Source organism: Lasioglossum baleicum, chromosome 2 (assembly GCF_051020765.1).
Source record: "Lasioglossum baleicum chromosome 2, iyLasBale1, whole genome shotgun sequence".
Taxonomy (NCBI): domain Eukaryota; kingdom Metazoa; phylum Arthropoda; class Insecta; order Hymenoptera; family Halictidae; genus Lasioglossum; species Lasioglossum baleicum.
Window position 1 is genome coordinate 16346403 of NC_134930.1, and position 19733 is coordinate 16366135.

Consider the following 19733-nt stretch of genomic DNA (forward strand, 5'->3'; position numbering starts at 1 on the left):
TGACCGCAAGGATTGGCAAGGATGTAATGATGTAAATAGACAGATGTAGAACAGTATTTCTCAACCTTCGATTATATTTTTAGTGCGCTGGGAAATGATAGCTCCTACCACAGGTGAGGTGACGAGGTATAGGCACCGATGTATTCCAATGTATTTCCAGATTGGAGCTAGTTCTGATCCATAATTCATGCCACAAACACTGACGAAAGTCGGTGCTAAGGGATGTCGGTTCTGTTCCACGCTAAACGGTTGGTGGCTAGCTCGGGTAGTTGGGAATCTATGTGATCGACATCAGAAATTGATCAAGGTTGTTGTCAATCGATTTCAAATTGTGGTTCTTAGATGACGCTGTCAGATATTTCCGTTTCATTTCACGTTACTAAACGCTAAATATCAAATTCCGTTTCGCGCCTTTATTATGCGATCCACTCGTACTACTCTTAGCCGTATTATTGTTGTTTAAAGTGTGTGACACCGAAAATTTAATATACCAAAATGAGCAAGAAACCATTCTCCACACCTTCTGCTGCGAAAAAAGCAAAATACCGGTAAGTTTCTACTTTATTTATCGAAAATCAGTTTTTAACCTAACTCAACCGGTTAAATTTAGTTTCGACATTCTTACATTAATTTTCTCGAGTATATATATGTTTTAGTAGACTCGTATTAACATTTTACAGCGTATTTTTAACGTAATCCGTATTTTATATTTCCACTTTTTATTTAGAAAAACGGGATTTTCTATTATTTGAATTTTTTCAACGAACGTTTTAGTCAAATAACAAAATAAATTTTCAATACATAATTCTTGTTAATAGGAATAATGATGATGATGAGGAGGATTATCCTGGGTCCTTCGAAGCAGAACTGGCTAACATGGATGAGGCCGATGAGGAATTTGGAGATGTTTCACATATTGCAGAAGAGGTATACATATTTTGAAAATTCATTGTAATACAATCAGGCGAGATTAATATTTATATTAATATTAATAAATAATAAATATTAATAAATATAAATTAATTATTCGAAACCATACTCGAACTGTTGCAAAACGAGTAACAAAATTTTGATAGCAAAAGTCCAGTCATTGTTCTAACAAGTTAAAACATATTTTTAATAATTTAAAGATTAATTTTATTATTCTAGCCAGCTGAAGAACCAATAGATATTAAACCAAAAGCAGTGAGTTAATATCTGTGAAAAAGTCATATTCAGCTAGTGTATGTTTAAAAAGCATATTACATTTAATGACCATCTGCTTTGTTCATTTAATTTTGTATTAATTTATCGCAATGTGCACCCATCATTTATTCTGTTACAGCTTGTTATATTTATATTTATTTTAACGCATTATGTTCACATTATAGTTATGTAGATACCATTTTTACTGTATTTACAACACTCAGTGTCGTAAAATACATTTTCCAATGGAGTGTTTAATTGTTAACTATGTTTATTAATTAAGTTATTTTCAACAGGGACCCGAACAAGAAAATACATCATTGAAATGGAGTAGACCTCCTCCACCGGAGTTAAATCCACAGAAAGAATCATTAATTTTTCAACAAATAGAAATCGATCATTACACAGGTATAAAATTCTTACTTAATAAATACTTCTTATAATCGGTGTGTACTAGAATTTTGATACTAATACAAAATTGTCATTTCAGGTTCTCCGATGCTTGGCATGCCTGGTAGCAGAATAGGTCCTGTACCAATAATGAGAATGTACGGTGTCACAGAACAAGGAAACTCCGTTTGTTGTCATGTTCATGGATTCAGCCCATATTTGTATGTTTCTGCGCCAGCCAAATTTACAGATCATCATTGCAAACCTTTCAAGGTATCTCTTAAGTCGAGTCAAAAATCCGCAATCTATTAATTTAATTTAATTACGTTAAGATTTGTGTGTTCCGCAGGAGGCACTCAACAAGGTAGTGCTCAAAGACATGAGATCGAATCCAGAAAATATTCAGGAGGCCATCTTAGCTGTGGAACGAGTGTATAAGCAAAATATGTACGGCTATACAGGAAAGGATAAATCGTTGTTCCTAAAAATTACGGTAGCGTTGCCAAAATTAATAGCAGCCTGTAAAAGACTGCTCGAGAAGGAGATTGTCTACCCTGAATTCAATCACCAATACAGTGCCTTTGAAAGCAACATTGATTTTGATATTAGGTGTGTAACATATCAGGTTGGAGGGAAAGTTCTATCGTATTTTAAAGAAAACATTTGAATCAATTTATAGAAATATATGTTTAATACTATTCAATGATTGAATTTCCATTATTTATAACAACTTGTTGATTTAACAAAATTACTTGCTTATTTAAAATATTACAGAACTTTCCTCCAACCTAATACATCGAAAAAGCAACTTCGTGCTCATTTAAAAATTGAATTTCATTTGAATAGGACTGTGGTAAAGTTCGTGCCCGATTTCTTGTTGCATTTTAATACGAAATCAGGCACGAACTTCTGCGCTGACCTAGTATATTATCGAGATTAAAAAATGATTAAATGAGTACGAACTAATAACAACTGTTGGTTCAACCTGATAATTTCATTTAAACTCGTGGTTTGCAGATTTATGGTAGATACGTCAGTAGTAGGATGTTCGTGGATAGAATTGCCCCCTAAAACCTGGAAGTTACGTGGTCATTACGGTCATCATCTGCAACCGACTACAAGATGCCAGTTGGAAGTGGATATCGCATGGGACGCTTTCATTTCCCACGAACCGGAAGGCGAATGGTCCAAACTTGCTCCATTTAGGATACTCAGTTTTGACATTGAATGCGCTGGACGTAAAGGTAATGTCATCAGATCGTAAGCCTTCCACCCTTTTAAGACGTTGTAGATAACGTAACAGTCTTTTCACATCTTTCTGATGTTTCTTAATCATTTCATTTTAAACTGCATCTTCAGGTGTCTTTCCCGAACCGAATCACGATCCTGTTATACAGATCGCCAACATGGTAATAAGGCAAGGAGAACAAGAACCTTTTCTGCGAAACATTTTCACACTCGACACATGTGCGCCCATCATTGGTTGCCAAGTTTTAAGCTTTGAAAAAGAAAGCACAATGTTAGAGGTGTGTAAGCGTAACCCTTTGTGGTCCAAATTATTTCCTTTCTTTTATTTCAGAACTTGCTTCAATATAATTCTTTGCTACCTTACATAGTATAGCTGAGGAACCCTCATATTATTTATGAATGCACTGTAAACCAGTAAAACAAGTATTAGGTTCTTTTTGGCTGCATCTTAGTATTGTTTGATCTCTTCAGAAATGGGCGGACTTCGTGAGACAATTAGATCCAGACATCTTCACAGGCTATAACATAAACAACTTCGATTTCCCATATCTCATTAATCGAGCTCAACATTTGAACGTAAGGGACTTCAGCTTCCTCGGTCGAATAAAGAACATCAAATCGGTAATCAAAACTCAGATGCTCCAAAGCAAGCAAATGGGTAAACGTGAAAATAAGACTATCAATTTCAACGGTAGGGTTCCCTTCGATTTAATATTGGTAAGGATAATTACAATATTAATTAATAGACTGCGGATTTTTTGTGCACAAAAATTAATGGTTGAAATTTAAAACAGTAAAAAGATCAACACAAAAACTACTGTTAGTGCTCGGTTGGTTCAGTGTTAAAGAATTTAAGATTGTCGATGTATTATTTTCATCTTATTAAAGTTATTAAAAAAAGAATGACAATCTCATCTGGCACAGATTTCTTAATAAAGATCCGCAGACTATTAACTAAACACACTGTTACATTAGAGTGGATGAAAATAGTGTTCATATGCAGGTGCTGGTCAGAGATTACAAGCTGAGATCGTACACATTGAACGCAGTTTCTTACCACTTTCTACAAGAGCAGAAGGAAGACGTGCATCATAGCATCATCTCAGATTTACAAAATGGAAATGCACAAACGCGACGTAGGCTCGCTGTTTATTGTCTGAAAGACGCATACTTGCCTCTGAGATTGTTAGACAAGCTAATGTGCATTATTATTTACATGGAGATGGCGAGAGTCACTGGAGTCTCAATTTACAGCTTGCTAACCAGAGGGCAACAGATTAAAGTGGTCTCTCAACTACTGAGAAAGGTTTGCAATAATGAGAAATTTTATTTACACATAGCTGTCAACATTCACGATTTTTATCAAATATATTTTGTTAAATCCAACAATACTTTCTCTTAAATCAAGCTATTATATTGCGAATCTTTACAAGCAATGGAAGTTACATAAAAATTTATTTCTTCTTTTAATTCTTACCTCTTTCTACGAGTGTAAAGGGTTAACAGTTCTAACGTGTTCGGAATGATGTAAAAACAGGTTTAGATTTCTCTAAAATGCACAAAATTCTGCTAATTATTCATTTACGGTTTCAGTCGAAAGAAAAAGATTACCTAATGCCCGTTCGTCATGGTCAGCCAGGTGAAGACCAGTTCGAGGGTGCTACAGTCATAGAGCCAAAGCGTGGATACTATAACGACCCCATAGCCACTCTAGATTTCAGTTCTCTGTATCCCAGTATCATCATGGCGCATAACTTGTGCTACACAACTTTGTTAAACAACGAGAGGCAAGCTAAATATAACGTTAACGCCAACGACATCACTAGAACGCCAAGCAACTCCACGTTCATCAAAGCCAACGTGAGAAAAGGACTACTTCCTGAAATTCTGGAGAGTCTTCTGGCAGCTAGGAAGAAAGCGAAGACTGAGTTGAAAAACGAGACTGATCCTTTGAAGCAGAAAGTGTTGGACGGTAGGCAATACGCTCTGAAAGTCTCAGCGAATTCTGTTTACGGTTTCACCGGTGCGCAGATGGGGAAGCTACCGTGTTTGGAGATATCGGCTGTAAGTTTTAATAGTTTGTAATTGCTTTAAATCTTGTAACGTTATTAGAAGCTTCATATTTTATAAAAACTTTACAGAGCGTCACTGCTTACGGACGTACCATGATAGAAAAAACGAAGCACGAGGTGGAAGAAAAATACCGTGTTTCAAACGGATACAAAAATGATGCTATAGTCATCTACGGAGATACTGATTCTGTGATGGTTAAATTCGGCGTGAAAACAATCGAAGAGGCCATGGAACTCGGAAGGGAAGCCGCAGAATATGTTACATCCAAGTTTCAGAAGCCCATCAAACTGGAGTTCGAGAAAGTCTACTTCCCCTATTTATTAATTAACAAAAAACGATACGCTGGTCTGTACTTCACGAAGCCTGATAAGTATGACAAGATGGACTGCAAGGGTCTCGAGACTGTGCGTAGAGACAACTGCCCTATGGTCGCGAACATGATGAACACCTGCTTGCAAAAATTACTCATCGATAGGTAATTAAATATTGTAAAACTTCTGTAGACTTGATTAATAATATAGTCTTTTAATAGGAACCCCACCGACGCGGTGAACTATGCAAAGCAAATGATCAGCGATCTATTGAGAAATCGCATTGATATATCCCAACTGGTGATCACGAAAGAATTAACGAAAACTGAATACGCAGCCAAACAGGCTCACGTAGAATTGGCAGCAAAAATGAAGAAAAGGGACGCAGGAACAGCACCGAAACTTGGCGACAGAGTCCCCTATGTTTTCATAAGAGGGGCCAAGGGAGTCCCAGCTTATCAGAAAGCGGAAGATCCAATCTACGTGTTGGAGAACAACATTCCCATAGACACGAACCATTATTTGGAGAATCAACTGTCCAAACCACTGGTGCGAATCTTCGAACCGATCCTAGGTGACAAAGCAGAGTCCCTTCTTTTAAAAGGAGATCACACGCGAACTAAATCGGTAGGAACCTCGAGAGTCGGTGCTCTATCCGCTTTCACGCGCAAGAAAGAAGTATGCTTAGGTTGCAAAGCCGTTCTGAAACCGGAGAGAGAGAAAATGGCTGTATGCGAGTACTGCGAACCCAAAGAAGCAGTGTTCTATCAGACTGAATTGTATCAAGGTAGAGAACTGGAGGAAAAATTCTGTAGACTGTGGACCGAGTGCCAGAGGTGCCAGGGGAGTCTTCACCAGGAAGTGTTGTGCACGAAGTTTGTATCGTTGCGATTATTGTCTCTTCTCCTCTTTCTCTCCTTTATTGCACTCCTAGTTGGCTTAGCGCATTCCTCATCAAGTAGTTTTCCCTCCCTTTTGCCAATTTTCTTTTACCAGTGTTCTGTCACTCCCCTCCCTCAGTCTCTCCTCGAATCTCCGATTTCGATTTGTTCGAATTATTGAGATCTATAACATATCCAAAAATAATCGAAATCGGAGGGTAGGTGTGCCGTAGGTTCACCTCAAAAGCGGCTCGGATTAATAATCGATTAATTATCTTGTTTTAGTCGTGATTGTCCAATATTCTACATGAGGAAGAAAGTGCAAATGGAATTGGACACTCAAATGAAACGAATCGAGAGATTTGGGATACCCGAATGGTAACGTTATGGACATTGGAAGACGTGCTGGACAGGTATAATTATAGTTATTGTTGCATTTCAGACTTGTATGCGAAATTCTATTTTCATACGCTTAGATTGATTATACTCGAATATCTCATTTAATAATGATGCTAGACGAAAATGTCAAAAGACACCATTGGGTTTAAGGAGGTAAATGTTGTGACAATAAGAAATTTTCCTCAAGGACATTTTTCTCAACATATTTTTTAACGTTGCTGTATATTCTTACACAAGACGAACTGTTATTTTCTTTTTAAATCAATGACAAGTGATATGTTTCAGGTGTTCAAATATCATTATTCTGCTCATTATGCTCATTTTGATTAATTATCAATACATTTCTCTCATTAATTAGATACTCTCTGCATTAATTATTCACCCTCTTACACTCTAATACGAAATAAGAATAAGTGTTAGACATATGAAAGTTTCCATAAAATATTTACTTCGTTCGTCAGATTTTGTACAAATCATTGGTAGAAAGTTTTTGCGTGGTACATAGGAAAATGATTTCTGCTCTAAGTGTACTTGATCTCGAAATAATTGAAATAATTGGTCGAATACAATTGGTGCTTGGAGCATTGATTATGAAACAGTATCTATATTTACTTTAAATACATAAATTATATCAAATCTCCGATACACTGTTCAGTAATTGCATGTGATACTTAAATATATTATCCGTTATTATTTGGTATGTAAACTGAAGTAATTAAGATTACACATAGTTTCGGCTCTGAACAAAAAGATTAACAACGTACATTTTTTAGCTTTGCAGGATATTGTTATTTTCAAAACGAGTATGACGTGAAATGAAAATCTCGCTTCTATGGGAGGAACAGCATCGGTTTCTTCCCGCGAAAACAAATGCAAATAATTCGTAAATTATTCACGATACCGGCTGTCTGAATGATGCTAATCATATGTTTCTCTGTTTTGCGTGTGGCATTCCTTTTTTTCTTATATAAAAGAATTTTTTTACATTTCAAGGGCTTATATTATATAAATGAAATTAAACCAGTTACATATATGTACACAATTATTCACACACTATGTCAACGATCTTGACACGTTAAACGATTTCCAATTTCACTGAAACATCTATGAACGATAGCCTTGATTACTGGTAATAGTAAAAGTGATATATTTATATACCAATATACACACTATGTTTCCCATTGGCTAATTACGGGTAGCACACTTGATGTATAGACGTTTTACTTTTATATTCAAAAAATTTGTTAAAATTGTTATGTTGTATTGCTTCGTGTCGTAACGAAAACTCCCTGATTGACTTTATAAAAATAAGAAAAAACGAACTGCAGTGGCGATAGAATGTTAAGCATACTAATGACAGAAAAGAACGAACGTTTCTCCGAATCCGAAAGATATACTAGTTTGTTTTTTGTTTCTTCTTCTTTTCTTTTCTTTTTATTACATTACGAATCCACGTAAGAAAGATAAAACTTTTTGGTTCAGTTTTATTCTCTGTTTCATAGTATGAAAAAGGTGTATAGTAAATCTTAGAATAGATCTTCAATGGAAATTGTAAGGCTATTTAAAATATAATAAATAAACATAATGAGGCGCCCAGCATCGCGCAGGTCATTCGAAACGACAGTCGTGTGACTAGTCTTCTCAGTAAGGCTTGGGTAAAAAAAATTCGTTAATAATCTTGATCATTTTTTACTTTGCAGCGCGTTCGACAACCAGTCCATCGCTTGGTCGAGACCCTCGCCTTTCGTCGCGGATGTTTTGAAGATTTGGAACGTTCTGTTTTTGAGGGCGTCTAACCCGAGCGCCTGATGCACCTCTGCGACACTTAAACAGCCCGCCATGTCTTGTTTATTCGCTAACACCACCAAAATAGCGCCTTGCAACTCTTCCTCCTGAGAAGATCAATTACATATGTATTTGTATAAAATATGACCTCGGTCATTTTAACACTAGGTTGATAAAAATAACGAGAAAGTGTCGATCTCCAATTTTTAGCCATTTTTTGAAATAATATATACCCAAAGGAAGAGATTTATCGAATAATCTCTCGTGCACGTATTTTTACAATCTCAACAATCGTAAATTAACAATATTAAAACGGCGTCTCGTAAACCTAGTATTAATCTGACCATTTCTATGATCTGATCCGTATATTTTAAACATTTAATGTTTCATACTCAAAACTGTGATGATCATTGTTATTTATTATATTAAAGAGCACTTACTCGCAGCATATAAATTAGTTCATCTTTTGATATGCCTATTCTATCTTTGTCTGCAGAGTCGACAACGTAGATTATTGCATCCGTGTTCGAATAATAACACCTCCAGTATGGTCTGCAAATTTAAAGAAATATATAATCCATGGTTATTAAAGCTCATTTTTTCAGCTTTTTAACTCTGGAAACGAGAGTATTCATTTCAAGAGAAACTTCCCAATCATTTACAGCCAACGTACCGTATACTAGTTTGTCCACCGAGATCCCACACTTGAAACTTTATATTTTTATACGTGACTTGTTCTACATTAAACCCTATAGTAGGAATTGTTGTAACCACCTCTCCCACCTGCAATCTAATAAATGAGGGATTACAGAAACTTTGTAGTCAAGCGTGATTAAATCAAACGTGATCTTCGAAGTTTCTTTTAATTAGTGTTCAAAACTTAATCCTTAAATAAATTTCTTTCATCTGCTTTCTAAAAATATTAATACAAAATCAACAAGTCTTACTGCACACTAAAGTACATCTCAATAATTAACTGGGATAAGACAATAAATTAATATGTAATATGGAAATTACATACAGGATGTCAAGAAAGTAATGGTCATCCATTTTTAAGGGCGATTATTGTTAAATTATAGGTGCAAGTTGTGCAGCACTTTCTTAGCTGCTATCTTTTGAAATAAAGGACACTGTGATAAAAAATTGGTAGTTTCCATTTATCAACACATGCTGTTACCTGTCGACTTTGTAACCCAGTTTCACTACTACTATCCAGTTACAATGTCCCTTATCATTGAGGCTTTCTTATCACCGGGTTCAACATTGCAGATCTATTAGCTTTTACAACCAAGAACCAGTAAAATGTCTGCTGCTTATTCCAAGAAGGTAATGCATTCGATTCGGATGCATTGAACTTTCCAACAATGCTGTGGCAGTCGCAGCTGACTATCGCAACCAAATTCAATAAAAATGCATATACTTCACAAACAATGCTGTTTACAATTTTGTAACCGCAATTAATACCAGAATAGTGCTTTAAAATGATAAGTGTACATGCGAACATGTCAATATTTGTATCTTTAGTATTACAAACTGAAATATACATACATTTATACGCTGTGACTCTAATATGGACAATTTCACTCCAACGTTGAAGGCAAAATCAAAATAATATGCTCAGCAGTCAACGTGTTAATAGGCTTTCTGTAGGTAAACTATTAACAACGATTTGCACTGTTACAAACGATTTTGTCGCATTGAACACGTTGTGGAGAATCAACCCAAGGACCATTACTTTCGTGTCACCCTGTAGACGCGTTTAAACTGTCACGCGAAACGCAGGCTAGCTTGTCAATGTGGACCAAACCTGTATAAGATCGTAGTTTTCCCAGCACCGTCCAGACCCAGGATTAAAATTCTCATTTCCCGGCTGCCGAGCAGATTACGAAAATAACTGAGTAGTCCTCCTAGAAAAAATGTAGAACCATCGGTATCACGTAGAATCGTCGAGAAACGAGAACTGTCGGCCGATATCAACCTATTTAGCATTCGTGTTCGGTTCGGGGATTCGGTGATTTCGAGAATGGGAACTCGGCAGAAAGGTATCGAGTGACTCACCCATATTGATAACGTGTTATTTCCGATTCATATAGTACAAATTAACGTTTATTGTCAAATATAACAATCGGAGATTTGTCCAAGTAACCGGGGCTGCACACCCCCTTTAACTGTCCACAGATACAGTCCTCTTTGGATCACTTGCTGACTTGTATCGTTCCTCTAACATACGTGAAGTTCGCCGCAGTTCCTTCTACCTTCGACGAAGAGTATACTAGAAGCCAAACTCTTGTTAGAATATTTTATCTCGAGGCTCGTAAATCGAATGGCCTTGATAAATTGTTCTACATACAGTGTCGTTACTTTTTCTGAATTTATATTTCTGTCTTTTTTCTGGGACATTGGAATGGAAGGGAAATAAAAGATTGTTCGTCGGAGATTGGAAGTTGCGAAGCGCGCCAATATTTGAATTGTAGTTTAGTAGGTATTTCAAGGGGTAGAATTGAATACGCATGCGCACTCGATTCGTTCTAAATCTACGTTCATTTGCGGACGCATGCGCACTAGAACCTCAAAAAAGCATCGAATTTTCGTCTCTACTACTATGTTCTGTGTTTTCAATATGCCAACTGGATCAGGAAAAATCTCCGTGCAACCTGTTCTCCGAGTAAAAACACTTCAATACTCCAATAAATTGCAAGTTTCACTTGCTCCAGTCTCGCCTATACAAATGCAAATATATACGCAAACGCAGTTTATATTTATGTACGATACATTTTTTATATACCCTTGAAATCTCCTCCGTTGAAATGTTAAGACCACGAAAGCGTCGTTTAATTTAGGATGTTGTTAACGGTTTGTTGACTTTTTATACAAACGAACACCTGGATTGACAAAATGATAAGCAAACTGCGTGTCGCTTGTATTTGCGATATAGACATTGTCCGAAAAGCGAGTCAAAATCTTCCGTAAATTCGAACAACATTCCAATTTTGTTTGGGACCGATTAAACTCTATATTTGAATTGTTCGAATAATCAAGGTGGTACTATAATTTTTTCATTCAGTCCAAACTATAAAATTTATCCAAACCTGCCAATCAATCATTGTACAATACAATTTCTATACATAAAGATAATGTTTGCCATTATATCTTATAATTATACTGGGTGCTTCTTTGTTTTGCACAGTAGTGTATATTCCAAAAAAACGGATGAGTTATTTATGAAATTCCCAATATCAAAATTCCCGATCTTTTACCGTCGATAACAGTTGCAACGTGGCGCGTCGACGAAGTTCATAAAATGGCGTGCGGATGGCGCCAAAACTGTTTTCCACGGGTTCGTCCCTGGCTCAACAGGTTCTTTTTTTTTTGTGGACTGGACCGAAAGTGGTTCTGCTGGGATGCTGCACAAACGCGGCGCCTGTGTTGCCAGTAATTGACAGCTGCCGAAAAGCGGCGACTCGTTGTATACGTGTGCGCGGATATTTCGTCCCCGTAACGAGACACGGCCGATACGGTTCGTGCCGTAAATTTTAAAACAAGTCCGCGAAGAGAGAGCCCGAATAACCGTTTTCGTATTTGCTATCGGGTATCTTCGGTCCCCGATGCATTATGTATTTGCGCCAACCTGGTCGTCCGCGGGCCGCCGTTTAAAACGACCCACAGTGTGTTTACAGTTTCGTGAGACGTGTTCTGGTGCGCTTTTCACCGCGGTCATGTAATACTTTCGTCCATCGAGCCTCTCCGCGCAAAACCAGTGTGCTCACCAGGATGCGAACGCGGCATTCGATCAAAAAGTGTAGTTTCTGTTAAAAAATCTCGTCGTGGGTTCTACGGGGACCGTCATGCCGAGGATCCACATATGTTCGGCCCTACCAGCACGTTGAAGATTCCTCGGTAAGTCACGTATCGAGTCCTCGTATCATTCTAAATTTTTGAATTGTACATCTTGATGCGTTTATGCTGTATACAATTTGGTGAAACTTTTGAAAAGACGTGTATACTAAGGTAACAATCTCCGAAATCTAAGAATTTTTCTCCGAGTTAGATTTTGGTTAAATAATAATAATCTTTACACTGCCGATCCTTTGTAGTGGATACAAGTCAATGAAATCAAAGAAAACGTGTACACGAAGCTAACAATCTTGTAGGTCCAAGAATTTTTCTCTCGTTCAGGTGAAATAATTCACGAAAATGAAAATTTGCCGCTTCTTTTGTCCAAACGTTGGTAAAATAACCGAGGAACCGTTTAATTGATGTATGAGGTTCTTCTCCTCTTCAGATTTTTGTAAGATAGCTGTGGCCCTCGGAAGACACCTGAGGCACGTTCATAATAGCTGTCCGCTACACTCGTATGTTATAAGCCTGAAGTAATAGGCACCAAACGGACAGCTATTATGACAATGCTGGAAATTGTCGATCTTTATATGAAAATCTACAGTCTATTATAACTACAGGCAATTTCAAACATAGTTCAAACTATGTACAGCCTAAAAGCAACACTCTTCAACCTCGTGGTTCTAAAAATGGCAAAATCATTCAGTTTACGGTGAAATCAGGAAAAATAATCGCAGATCATTTCCATCGTGATTTTTAGCCTTGGCGCATGGTTTTAACAAACTTATTCAGTGAGACAAACAAATTCGTTGGTACATATCTTTAACCTCGTGGTTCTGATAATGACAAAATCCAGTTAGCGACTAAACAACTATGATTTCACGAACTTATGACGAGAATGAGTGGATGAAGCTCAAAAGAGTGAAAGGATTAAAAGAATATAAAAATATCGAGATTTTAATTTAGTTCATTAACCCTTTGCACTCGGAGCTATTTTAACTTGAAAATTAAACATTTCTTCTAGAATAATTCCATTCTATATATCTAATTTTTTTCGATTTATAGATATTAGATTTATAGAATTGATTAGATAGCAACATGTTTAATAAAGTAAGTAATATTTTGAATACTGTTACAGTAATGTTCAGTGGTGACTCCGAGTCACCACTCAAGTGCTAAGGGTCAAAGAACAAATGAAAATTTTATCTGGCTCTATTTGAGAGACACTTTGGTTGACAGATTAGAAATAAAATGAAGTTAGCGAGTTTCGTGACATGCAGCACAGAACGAATGATCAGGATTGTCTGCGTGTGTTAGAAAGTTCGCGGACTCTAGCTTCGAACAAACGGCGGGAACCGGTTTTCCCGAAAAACCGATTTTTCTCGGTGCGGCCGCGGGCGACGTTTCAGGACGGGTTCGGACATGTTCGAACTCGGCGAGGAGGACAGAGCCGTCGGGAACGATAACGTGGATCCGTTGAGGAACGATTTGGGCTTCTTTACAGAGGATTTACAGCTAACCGGTTACCGCGTAGGCAGCCGGAGTCTCGTTTGATAGATCGTGGATCCTCCTTCTCGGACTTTCGCCCGATCGGTGACGTACCAGACATTGATATAGCGTCATGCAAATTTCATTTCCGGTATGAGAATACATGTAGCTGATTTATTCGTGGGTAACGAACTACGATTTTATTCGAGACATTGTGCGTTATGAATATAAAATAAATAAATAAAATGAATAAATGACCACCGTTATTTGAATACTACATTTCATCTGTTCAAACTGATGACATGACGAGTGACACCAGATGTTTGTCGACAATCTGCAGATCTAGAGCATGTCGTCGAGTTAATATAGGAAGTGCACCTGTGAGTAGAACCGGTTGACGAGAAATCGGTGTATGAACGACTAAAAAGATGTTCCCTCCTTCAATTTAATTAGATTTCATTCATTTAATGCACTCAGGACGTAAAGAGTCCCTCCACCGTGCTTAAATATTGTTAATATCTAGGTCTAATTACTTTATGTTTAGGTAGATATACACAGATATGATTTAATAGTATAATAGTCTAGAATTCTACAAATAAAAATAACTTATAATGAAAGCCTACAGAACAAACGCAATATTGTTTTGACCTACCGTTTTCGAAATGTTTTCCATCGATTCCTAAATATCGAAAGAATACGTCAAATATTTATAAATGGAAATAAGATTGTATAAACGTGGCTATACATATTTAAAGTAGCAATCAGCCATTCAGGTAATATCAGGCGAACAAGTTCGACCACAGCCCTAATCGGTACGTATCTGCGTGCCACCTGTCCCAGAATTAATAAAAAGATAAAAAACAAGAAAATGGTGTCAGAAAGCGGTGTCCCGTAATAAAAAGTGTCGCGGAAAGCCGCGTATCTCGAACGTGTATTCGACCACCGGGGACATAAATCGAAACCGGTAGCCATATTCGGGACACCTATAACCTGAACGCAGGGGAATCACGCGTACTTATTCACGAAGATTATTCCGTGTGATCGTAAATACGGTGGCCGATATACTATCGTAAACCTAGCCAGCCGCGTGATGCGAATGCTTATATGTACGCCGCGTGCGCGCTTATTAAATCGTCGGCTGTTTACTTGCACGAGCCGCTTGTCCCGCCGATCTTCCGACCCGTAACGATCTCGTAAATCGTGCTGATCCGCGGCCCATAGGGCACCGTTTACGCGCGTTCCCTCGTCTATTTTTCTGTGGGAGAAATCCCGGATGCATAAACATTGGGCGGGGCTAACAGCTCGAAATCTTCGTTCCTAAACAATTCGTCGAATGTCCTCTTGCACTTGACGATATGGCATGGGCTGCTATACAGGTCCACTGTACATGTATCTATTTTTTGGTGTTATCTCAAAATAGATCCACAGGACTTTCTAAAAAGTAAAGTTGCAATTTATACAAACTAGAAGGGTACACCTCCAGACTGTGAAATTGTGCGCAAGTTTATGGAACGGTACTTTCAGCCCCATCCTATGGTAAACTTGTCCATCATACTTCAGATGTCCTAGCATCCTGGACTCCTAGCACTATGATTTATTTTACGATCACAGTGATTAGAATTTCTTCGGTCGTTTATAATTTTCTAGGGGAAATTGAAACTGTGCAGCGTAAATGTACCTGATCTTAGGAAACGAGTTGCTTGGAAAATAAATATCTACTAACAAACTATTATACATTTGAATGGACACAATGATGAAATAGCATGTTGACAATAACAACGTTTGAGATGGCTGACTATTGGCCTCTTTTTGTATGCTTGCACGCAAGAACAGGTGAGAAATAAGCATAAATAAATCGAAAGAAAAATAATTCTATGGAGCTAGGATTGCATATTAAACCACCGTGCGCTGGATCCTGCGCGGCATTGAATGCCCGGTACATACACCATACGCTTGTACTATGGTATGGTATGGCATGGCGTACGGCCGTGCGTCCGCCCCGCGGCCACCGCATTCCAACGGCTGCCCAAACCGAAACCTATATCGTGTATTCCCGTCTCTCTCTCTCCTCTCTCTCTCTCCTTCCCTCGTGATGTCCTCTCCTCGCTATACCTCCTTCTTCCTATCTTCCTCCGCGTTGTCTTACTCTGTACCCCCTCCCCCGATCTCTTTCTAACCCCCACCAGATACCCTCTTAGGCCGTCATCACAAGAGCGTTAACTCTTTCAGGGGTACAGAGGCCACCACGATATGTTTATAGTCCCGTAAAAATTCGAATGCTCGAGCTACTTTCGAAGGGCACCTCCAACTTCACGGAGTATTGCTGTTCTGAGTATTGCTAGTTACATCTTTGAGGTATCAGTCCTCTTACACCCCCTCCACGTGCCCTGCCAGGCCTCCACATGGTCAATTCGTTCACGAAGAGCAATTTTTTTAAATTGCCTCTCCGTGACGCATTCCATAATGCTTACACAACAATTCCAGAAAACGAACTCTGACTCCTCGCATCCCTTAGGGTTAGTCATCCAACTGGACGACGAACTGTGACGCATCGCTGTGGTAATTCGTGCGTCCTCTTCTTTTAATATGTAATGTGCATGAGATCATAAAAAGTGTCCATACCAAAGTGAAAAACTATCATTCACTTTATTATACAGGGTGTCTCAGCTGAAGGTGGCCACCGAAATATCTCCTTTATTTTTAATGGCACAATTTAAATGGTATCCAAGGAGGAATCTCATAGAAAAACAATTTTTATTTGTCCGGTTATTTCTTCATAGTTTTTTCAAGGTCATCGTTATTTTTTACTTTTTTCAATTCTCCATCTTGTTAATGACTTAAGCATATTCAAATGTATTTTTTCAGCATAAGATGGAATAAAAGAAATAAGTTTTCTCGATAAAAAAATAACGATGACCTCGAAAAAAACTATGAAAAAATAACCGGACAAAAGACATTGTTCTTCCATGATATTCCTCTATCGATACCATTTAAATTGTGCCATAAATATCTTTTCTGCCATTAAAAATAAAGGAGATATTTTGGTGGCCTCTTTCAGCTGAGACACCCTGTACTTTGACTGATAAACCAGCAACTTCAAAAACGATTTATTTAGCGAAATATAAATTGAACAGTACCCATTTGCGTGCATACGACGTCCATATTCTTCGTTCACCGTTACGTCAACTGATACTTTGAAGATAAAAACGTGTCAAAAGAACGTTACATACTAAAGCCGTGAAATTATTCATACGTTTCATTTACCCACATGAATTTTTTCACCGCTTCATTAAAAATCGTTCTTTAATCGAGCTTCATTAAAAAGTAACGAAATGAAGCCTCGCGAAAATAAGTTCGTCAAAAAAATCCTGAAACCCGATGTATCCCGGGTGCAAGGGGTTAATTAGTGCGTGCAGTGGGTCGGTGCAATTTAATACGTGTCCGCGTGTCAATCCGGGCTGATTCTTCGCGCACTTTTGCTTCTATTTTGACCATACTCGTTTCGTTAAGGGGCCCGGGGGCCCGTCGCTGTCGGACATTGTAGCAGCCCGTGGACGACTCGCGACGGATCGCGTTGCTCCCTTTGACGAAGAGGGGTGGGGCCCTTCCATGCAATTACTCCGGCTGGCAGCCAAAGTGCTTCCTTAAGCGTGCATATCAAGAACAGCTTGGGCCCCCTTCGCGCCCCCGTTTCTTCATAAAGTGAAAGCACGCGCGCAATGCCGGCTGCCCTTTCGCAGAATTTCCATCCACGCGATGCTCTCTTCGCGGCTATGCACGGCATTCCCCAGGATCCGCCGTGTATTTTTACCGTTCCAGGGGGTTTTTACGACTCCCCCAACTCTGTTTCCCCTCTTTCTTCCGCGGCACCGAAAAACTCACCGACTGTTCCCACGGTTGTTCGAATCGGTGGAAAGCTCTAGGAAGCTTTGAGAAGCGCTAGGAAGCTCTAAGAAGAAACTTTGGAGAGCTCTGAGAGCTCAAATAAAATGAAGGGGATTCTAGGAAGCTCTCTGGATCTCTAAGAAGTTCTAGAAAATTTAGGGAGCTCTAGAAAGTTCTAGAAAATTTTGAAGAGCTCTAGAAACCTCTAAGAAACTTTGGAGAGCTCTAGAATCCTCTAAGAAACTTTGGAGAGCTCTGGGAACCTTTGAGAAACTTTAGTGAGCTCTAGAAAACTGCATAGAGCTTTAGAAACTTTTGTATGCTCTAGGGAGCTGTAGAGAGCTGCAGGAGTCTCTAGAAAGTTCTATGAGGGCTCTAGGAAGTTCTACGAGGGCTCTAATTAGTTCTACAAGGGCTTGAAGAAATTCTACGAGGGCTCTAGGAAGTTCTACGAAGGCTCTAAGAAGTTCTACGAGGGCTCTAGGAAGTTCTACGAGGGCTCTAGGAAGTTCTATGAGGGCTCTAAGAAGTTCTACGAGGGCTCTAGGAAGTTCTACGAGGGCTCTAGGGAGCTTTCGCACGCCCGATTGATTTTTTCCAAATTTTCTTGACACATTGATTGCCACACCACTGTCAATTCAGTTGTGCACCAAGCTTGATGTTTACATAATAATAATCATATAACAATTTGTAGAATCATAGAACAATTTAGTTCTATTAGAATTGATGAAACTAACACTTTATCGAATTCATGAAACAAAGTGCACATAATGATGAGAATTGTTCAGCACGACAAGCGGAAACGCGAAGATTGTTGGCGAATCTGTCGAACGCCCACGCGATCGAATAAAATATAATTCGCATGATTGACTAAACGAGCACTCCGGGCTCCCTTCTCTCGCTGAATTATGCGCTCGCTTATACCATTCCTCAGAGGGTTAATCGAAGTGCACTACCAAGTACTGCTATCCACTTATGCAACCGGCTACCGCGCCCACTCGTGTTTACTCCTGTGCATCGATGCGCTTGTGCGATTCGTGATCGTGAACCGAAGATGATCCCCATGTGAACTTAGAAAGCCATTCAGCGATCATCGTGAAATTCATATTATTCACAGTTTGTCCACCCTCTGTTACCTGCAGACTGCTATTGATGCAATTTCATCTTCCGAATCGATTTTTAGTAGAATATTCAGAAAACTTCTTGGTATTCAATGCAATTCTTTAAAATTATTACCGATACGTTGTTGGCAATCCGTTCACCAAAACCCGATACCACATCCTCTTTTTTTGTTAATTATGTTGTCACGTCCGATAATTCAGTCACTGGTAATAATTAATAAAATCAATGATACATTTTTGATTCTTTTTCCAATAATGTTACATTCATTTCAAGTTCCACTTTGTATAATGATTTTTTACGCAGAATTTCATAATTTATCCGAATTTGAAAAAAAATATTAGACATCCGCAGTTCAAATCTAGAATGTTCGAGGTGAATTTTATTGTCCGAGTTAATATATTTTTTATCGATCGGAAGTATCGTCGAATGCAACGTCTTCGACTAAACCCCCGAAAAAGTAATGCAATAAAAATCGCTCCTCCACATGTCCCAGTATCCCTCACTATCATCGAACGGCATCGTTTAACTTCTCAACATTTCAGACGAAGGCTCGAAGTCCTACTTCGGGATTCGCTTCACGTTTCACTTCGCGCTCCTTTTATTTCCAGATCCGTTCCCAGTTCAGCCATCCACTTCTCTCGATTACAAAATGGCCGAGCCTTTTATAGACAAATAAGCCTTCCACCGATTTCATCTTAAGGATAATTGCCCGGCCGGTCGCCATCTTTCTCTAACACTTTCGAATTTTATTTCACCCATTACGCCGGCACAAGATTATCCTAAAAAAAAACCTTTCGAACAAATCTTTTTTTATACATGTTGGTGAACAATTATACTTGGGACTAGAACCACCGAACACCACTAATCTATAATAATTACAAGATTGCATTTATTTGAAACTATTCAAACAAAATTATAATTTCAGTGTGAGCTAAAATTCAGTCTAAAATAAATACAAATTGTAGAACTATTCAAATAAAATTATTCTAACTATATATTTTTTGTAGTTTCGTGATTAATAAAAATAATCACATGCATAAGGGGGTAGACTCCTTTTTCCAGGATTGCAAGGGTGTTGGATTCGCGTTCTCTTTTCTCGATAATAGAAAAATGGGGTTTTTCAGTTGTC

The 19733-nt window shown here is 38.3% G+C and overlaps 3 protein-coding genes across 6 annotated transcripts in view; 2 read left to right on the forward strand and 1 right to left on the reverse strand.

Annotated features, from left to right (window-relative positions):
• Positions 1–40: 40 nt before the first annotated feature.
• Pold1 (DNA polymerase delta 1, catalytic subunit) lies at positions 41–8761 on the forward strand. 3 transcript variants are annotated; one of them, XM_076446965.1, is made up of 15 exons: positions 41–548; positions 819–927; positions 1150–1185; positions 1482–1593; positions 1676–1848; positions 1925–2184; positions 2593–2819; positions 2935–3101; positions 3295–3540; positions 3827–4129; positions 4417–4887; positions 4965–5371; positions 5429–6082; positions 6374–6501; positions 8188–8761. In XM_076446965.1, exons 1-14 carry the CDS (start codon positions 496–498, stop codon positions 6468–6470), a joined length of 3315 nt encoding a protein of 1104 aa, XP_076303080.1. In that variant the 5' UTR covers positions 41–495; the 3' UTR covers positions 6471–6501; positions 8188–8761. The 3 variants fall into 3 exon arrangements, with proteins under 3 accessions (XP_076303080.1, XP_076303086.1, XP_076303091.1); XM_076446971.1 differs by lacking the exon at positions 1150–1185 and having other exon boundaries at positions 42–548; positions 8188–8760; XM_076446976.1 differs by lacking the exons at positions 41–548; positions 819–927; positions 1150–1185 and adding an exon at positions 1200–1223 and having other exon boundaries at positions 8188–8759.
• Arl1 (ADP ribosylation factor-like 1) lies at positions 6915–10522 on the reverse strand. The gene is made up of 5 exons (XM_076447086.1): positions 10331–10522; positions 10080–10179; positions 8946–9062; positions 8713–8824; positions 6915–8379 (listed from the first exon to the last, which is right to left on the reverse strand). The coding sequence occupies exons 1-5, from the start codon at positions 10332–10334 to the stop codon at positions 8170–8172; spliced, it is 543 nt and encodes a 180-aa protein (XP_076303201.1). The 5' UTR covers positions 10335–10522; the 3' UTR covers positions 6915–8169.
• Positions 10523–11644: 1122 nt separating this feature from the next.
• LOC143216065 (ankyrin repeat and BTB/POZ domain-containing protein 2) overlaps positions 11645–19733 on the forward strand; it is a 38771-nt gene continuing 30682 nt past the window's right edge. For both annotated transcript variants that reach the window (XM_076438851.1, XM_076438859.1), the window contains exon 1: positions 11645–12169. Coding sequence is in view for 1 of the 2 variants with exons in the window: in XM_076438859.1 (XP_076294974.1) it covers positions 12135–12169 (35 nt within the window). In the remaining variant the exon portion in view is untranslated. The remainder of the gene's footprint in view (positions 12170–19733) is intronic.

What these genes read in the sequence shown, in the direction of transcription:
- Arl1 (XM_076447086.1), bottom strand. An exon ending in GGTGGACAAACTAGTATACG is followed by an intron (nt 8,825 to 8,945) that starts GTACGTTGGCTG and finishes TTAAATTTGCAG; the next exon opens with ACCATACTGGAGGTGTTATT. An exon ending in AACTAATTTATATGCTGCGA is followed by an intron (nt 8,380 to 8,712) that starts GTAAGTGCTCTT and finishes TGATCTTCTCAG; the next exon opens with GAGGAAGAGTTGCAAGGCGC.
- Pold1 (XM_076446965.1), top strand. Translation starts at nt 496, where the DNA reads ATGAGCAAGAAACCATTCTCCACACCTTCTGCTGCGAAAAAAGCAAAA. An exon ending in ATCATTGCAAACCTTTCAAG is followed by an intron (nt 1,849 to 1,924) that starts GTATCTCTTAAG and finishes TGTGTTCCGCAG; the next exon opens with GAGGCACTCAACAAGGTAGT. An exon ending in TTCCCTTCGATTTAATATTG is followed by an intron (nt 3,541 to 3,826) that starts GTAAGGATAATT and finishes GTTCATATGCAG; the next exon opens with GTGCTGGTCAGAGATTACAA.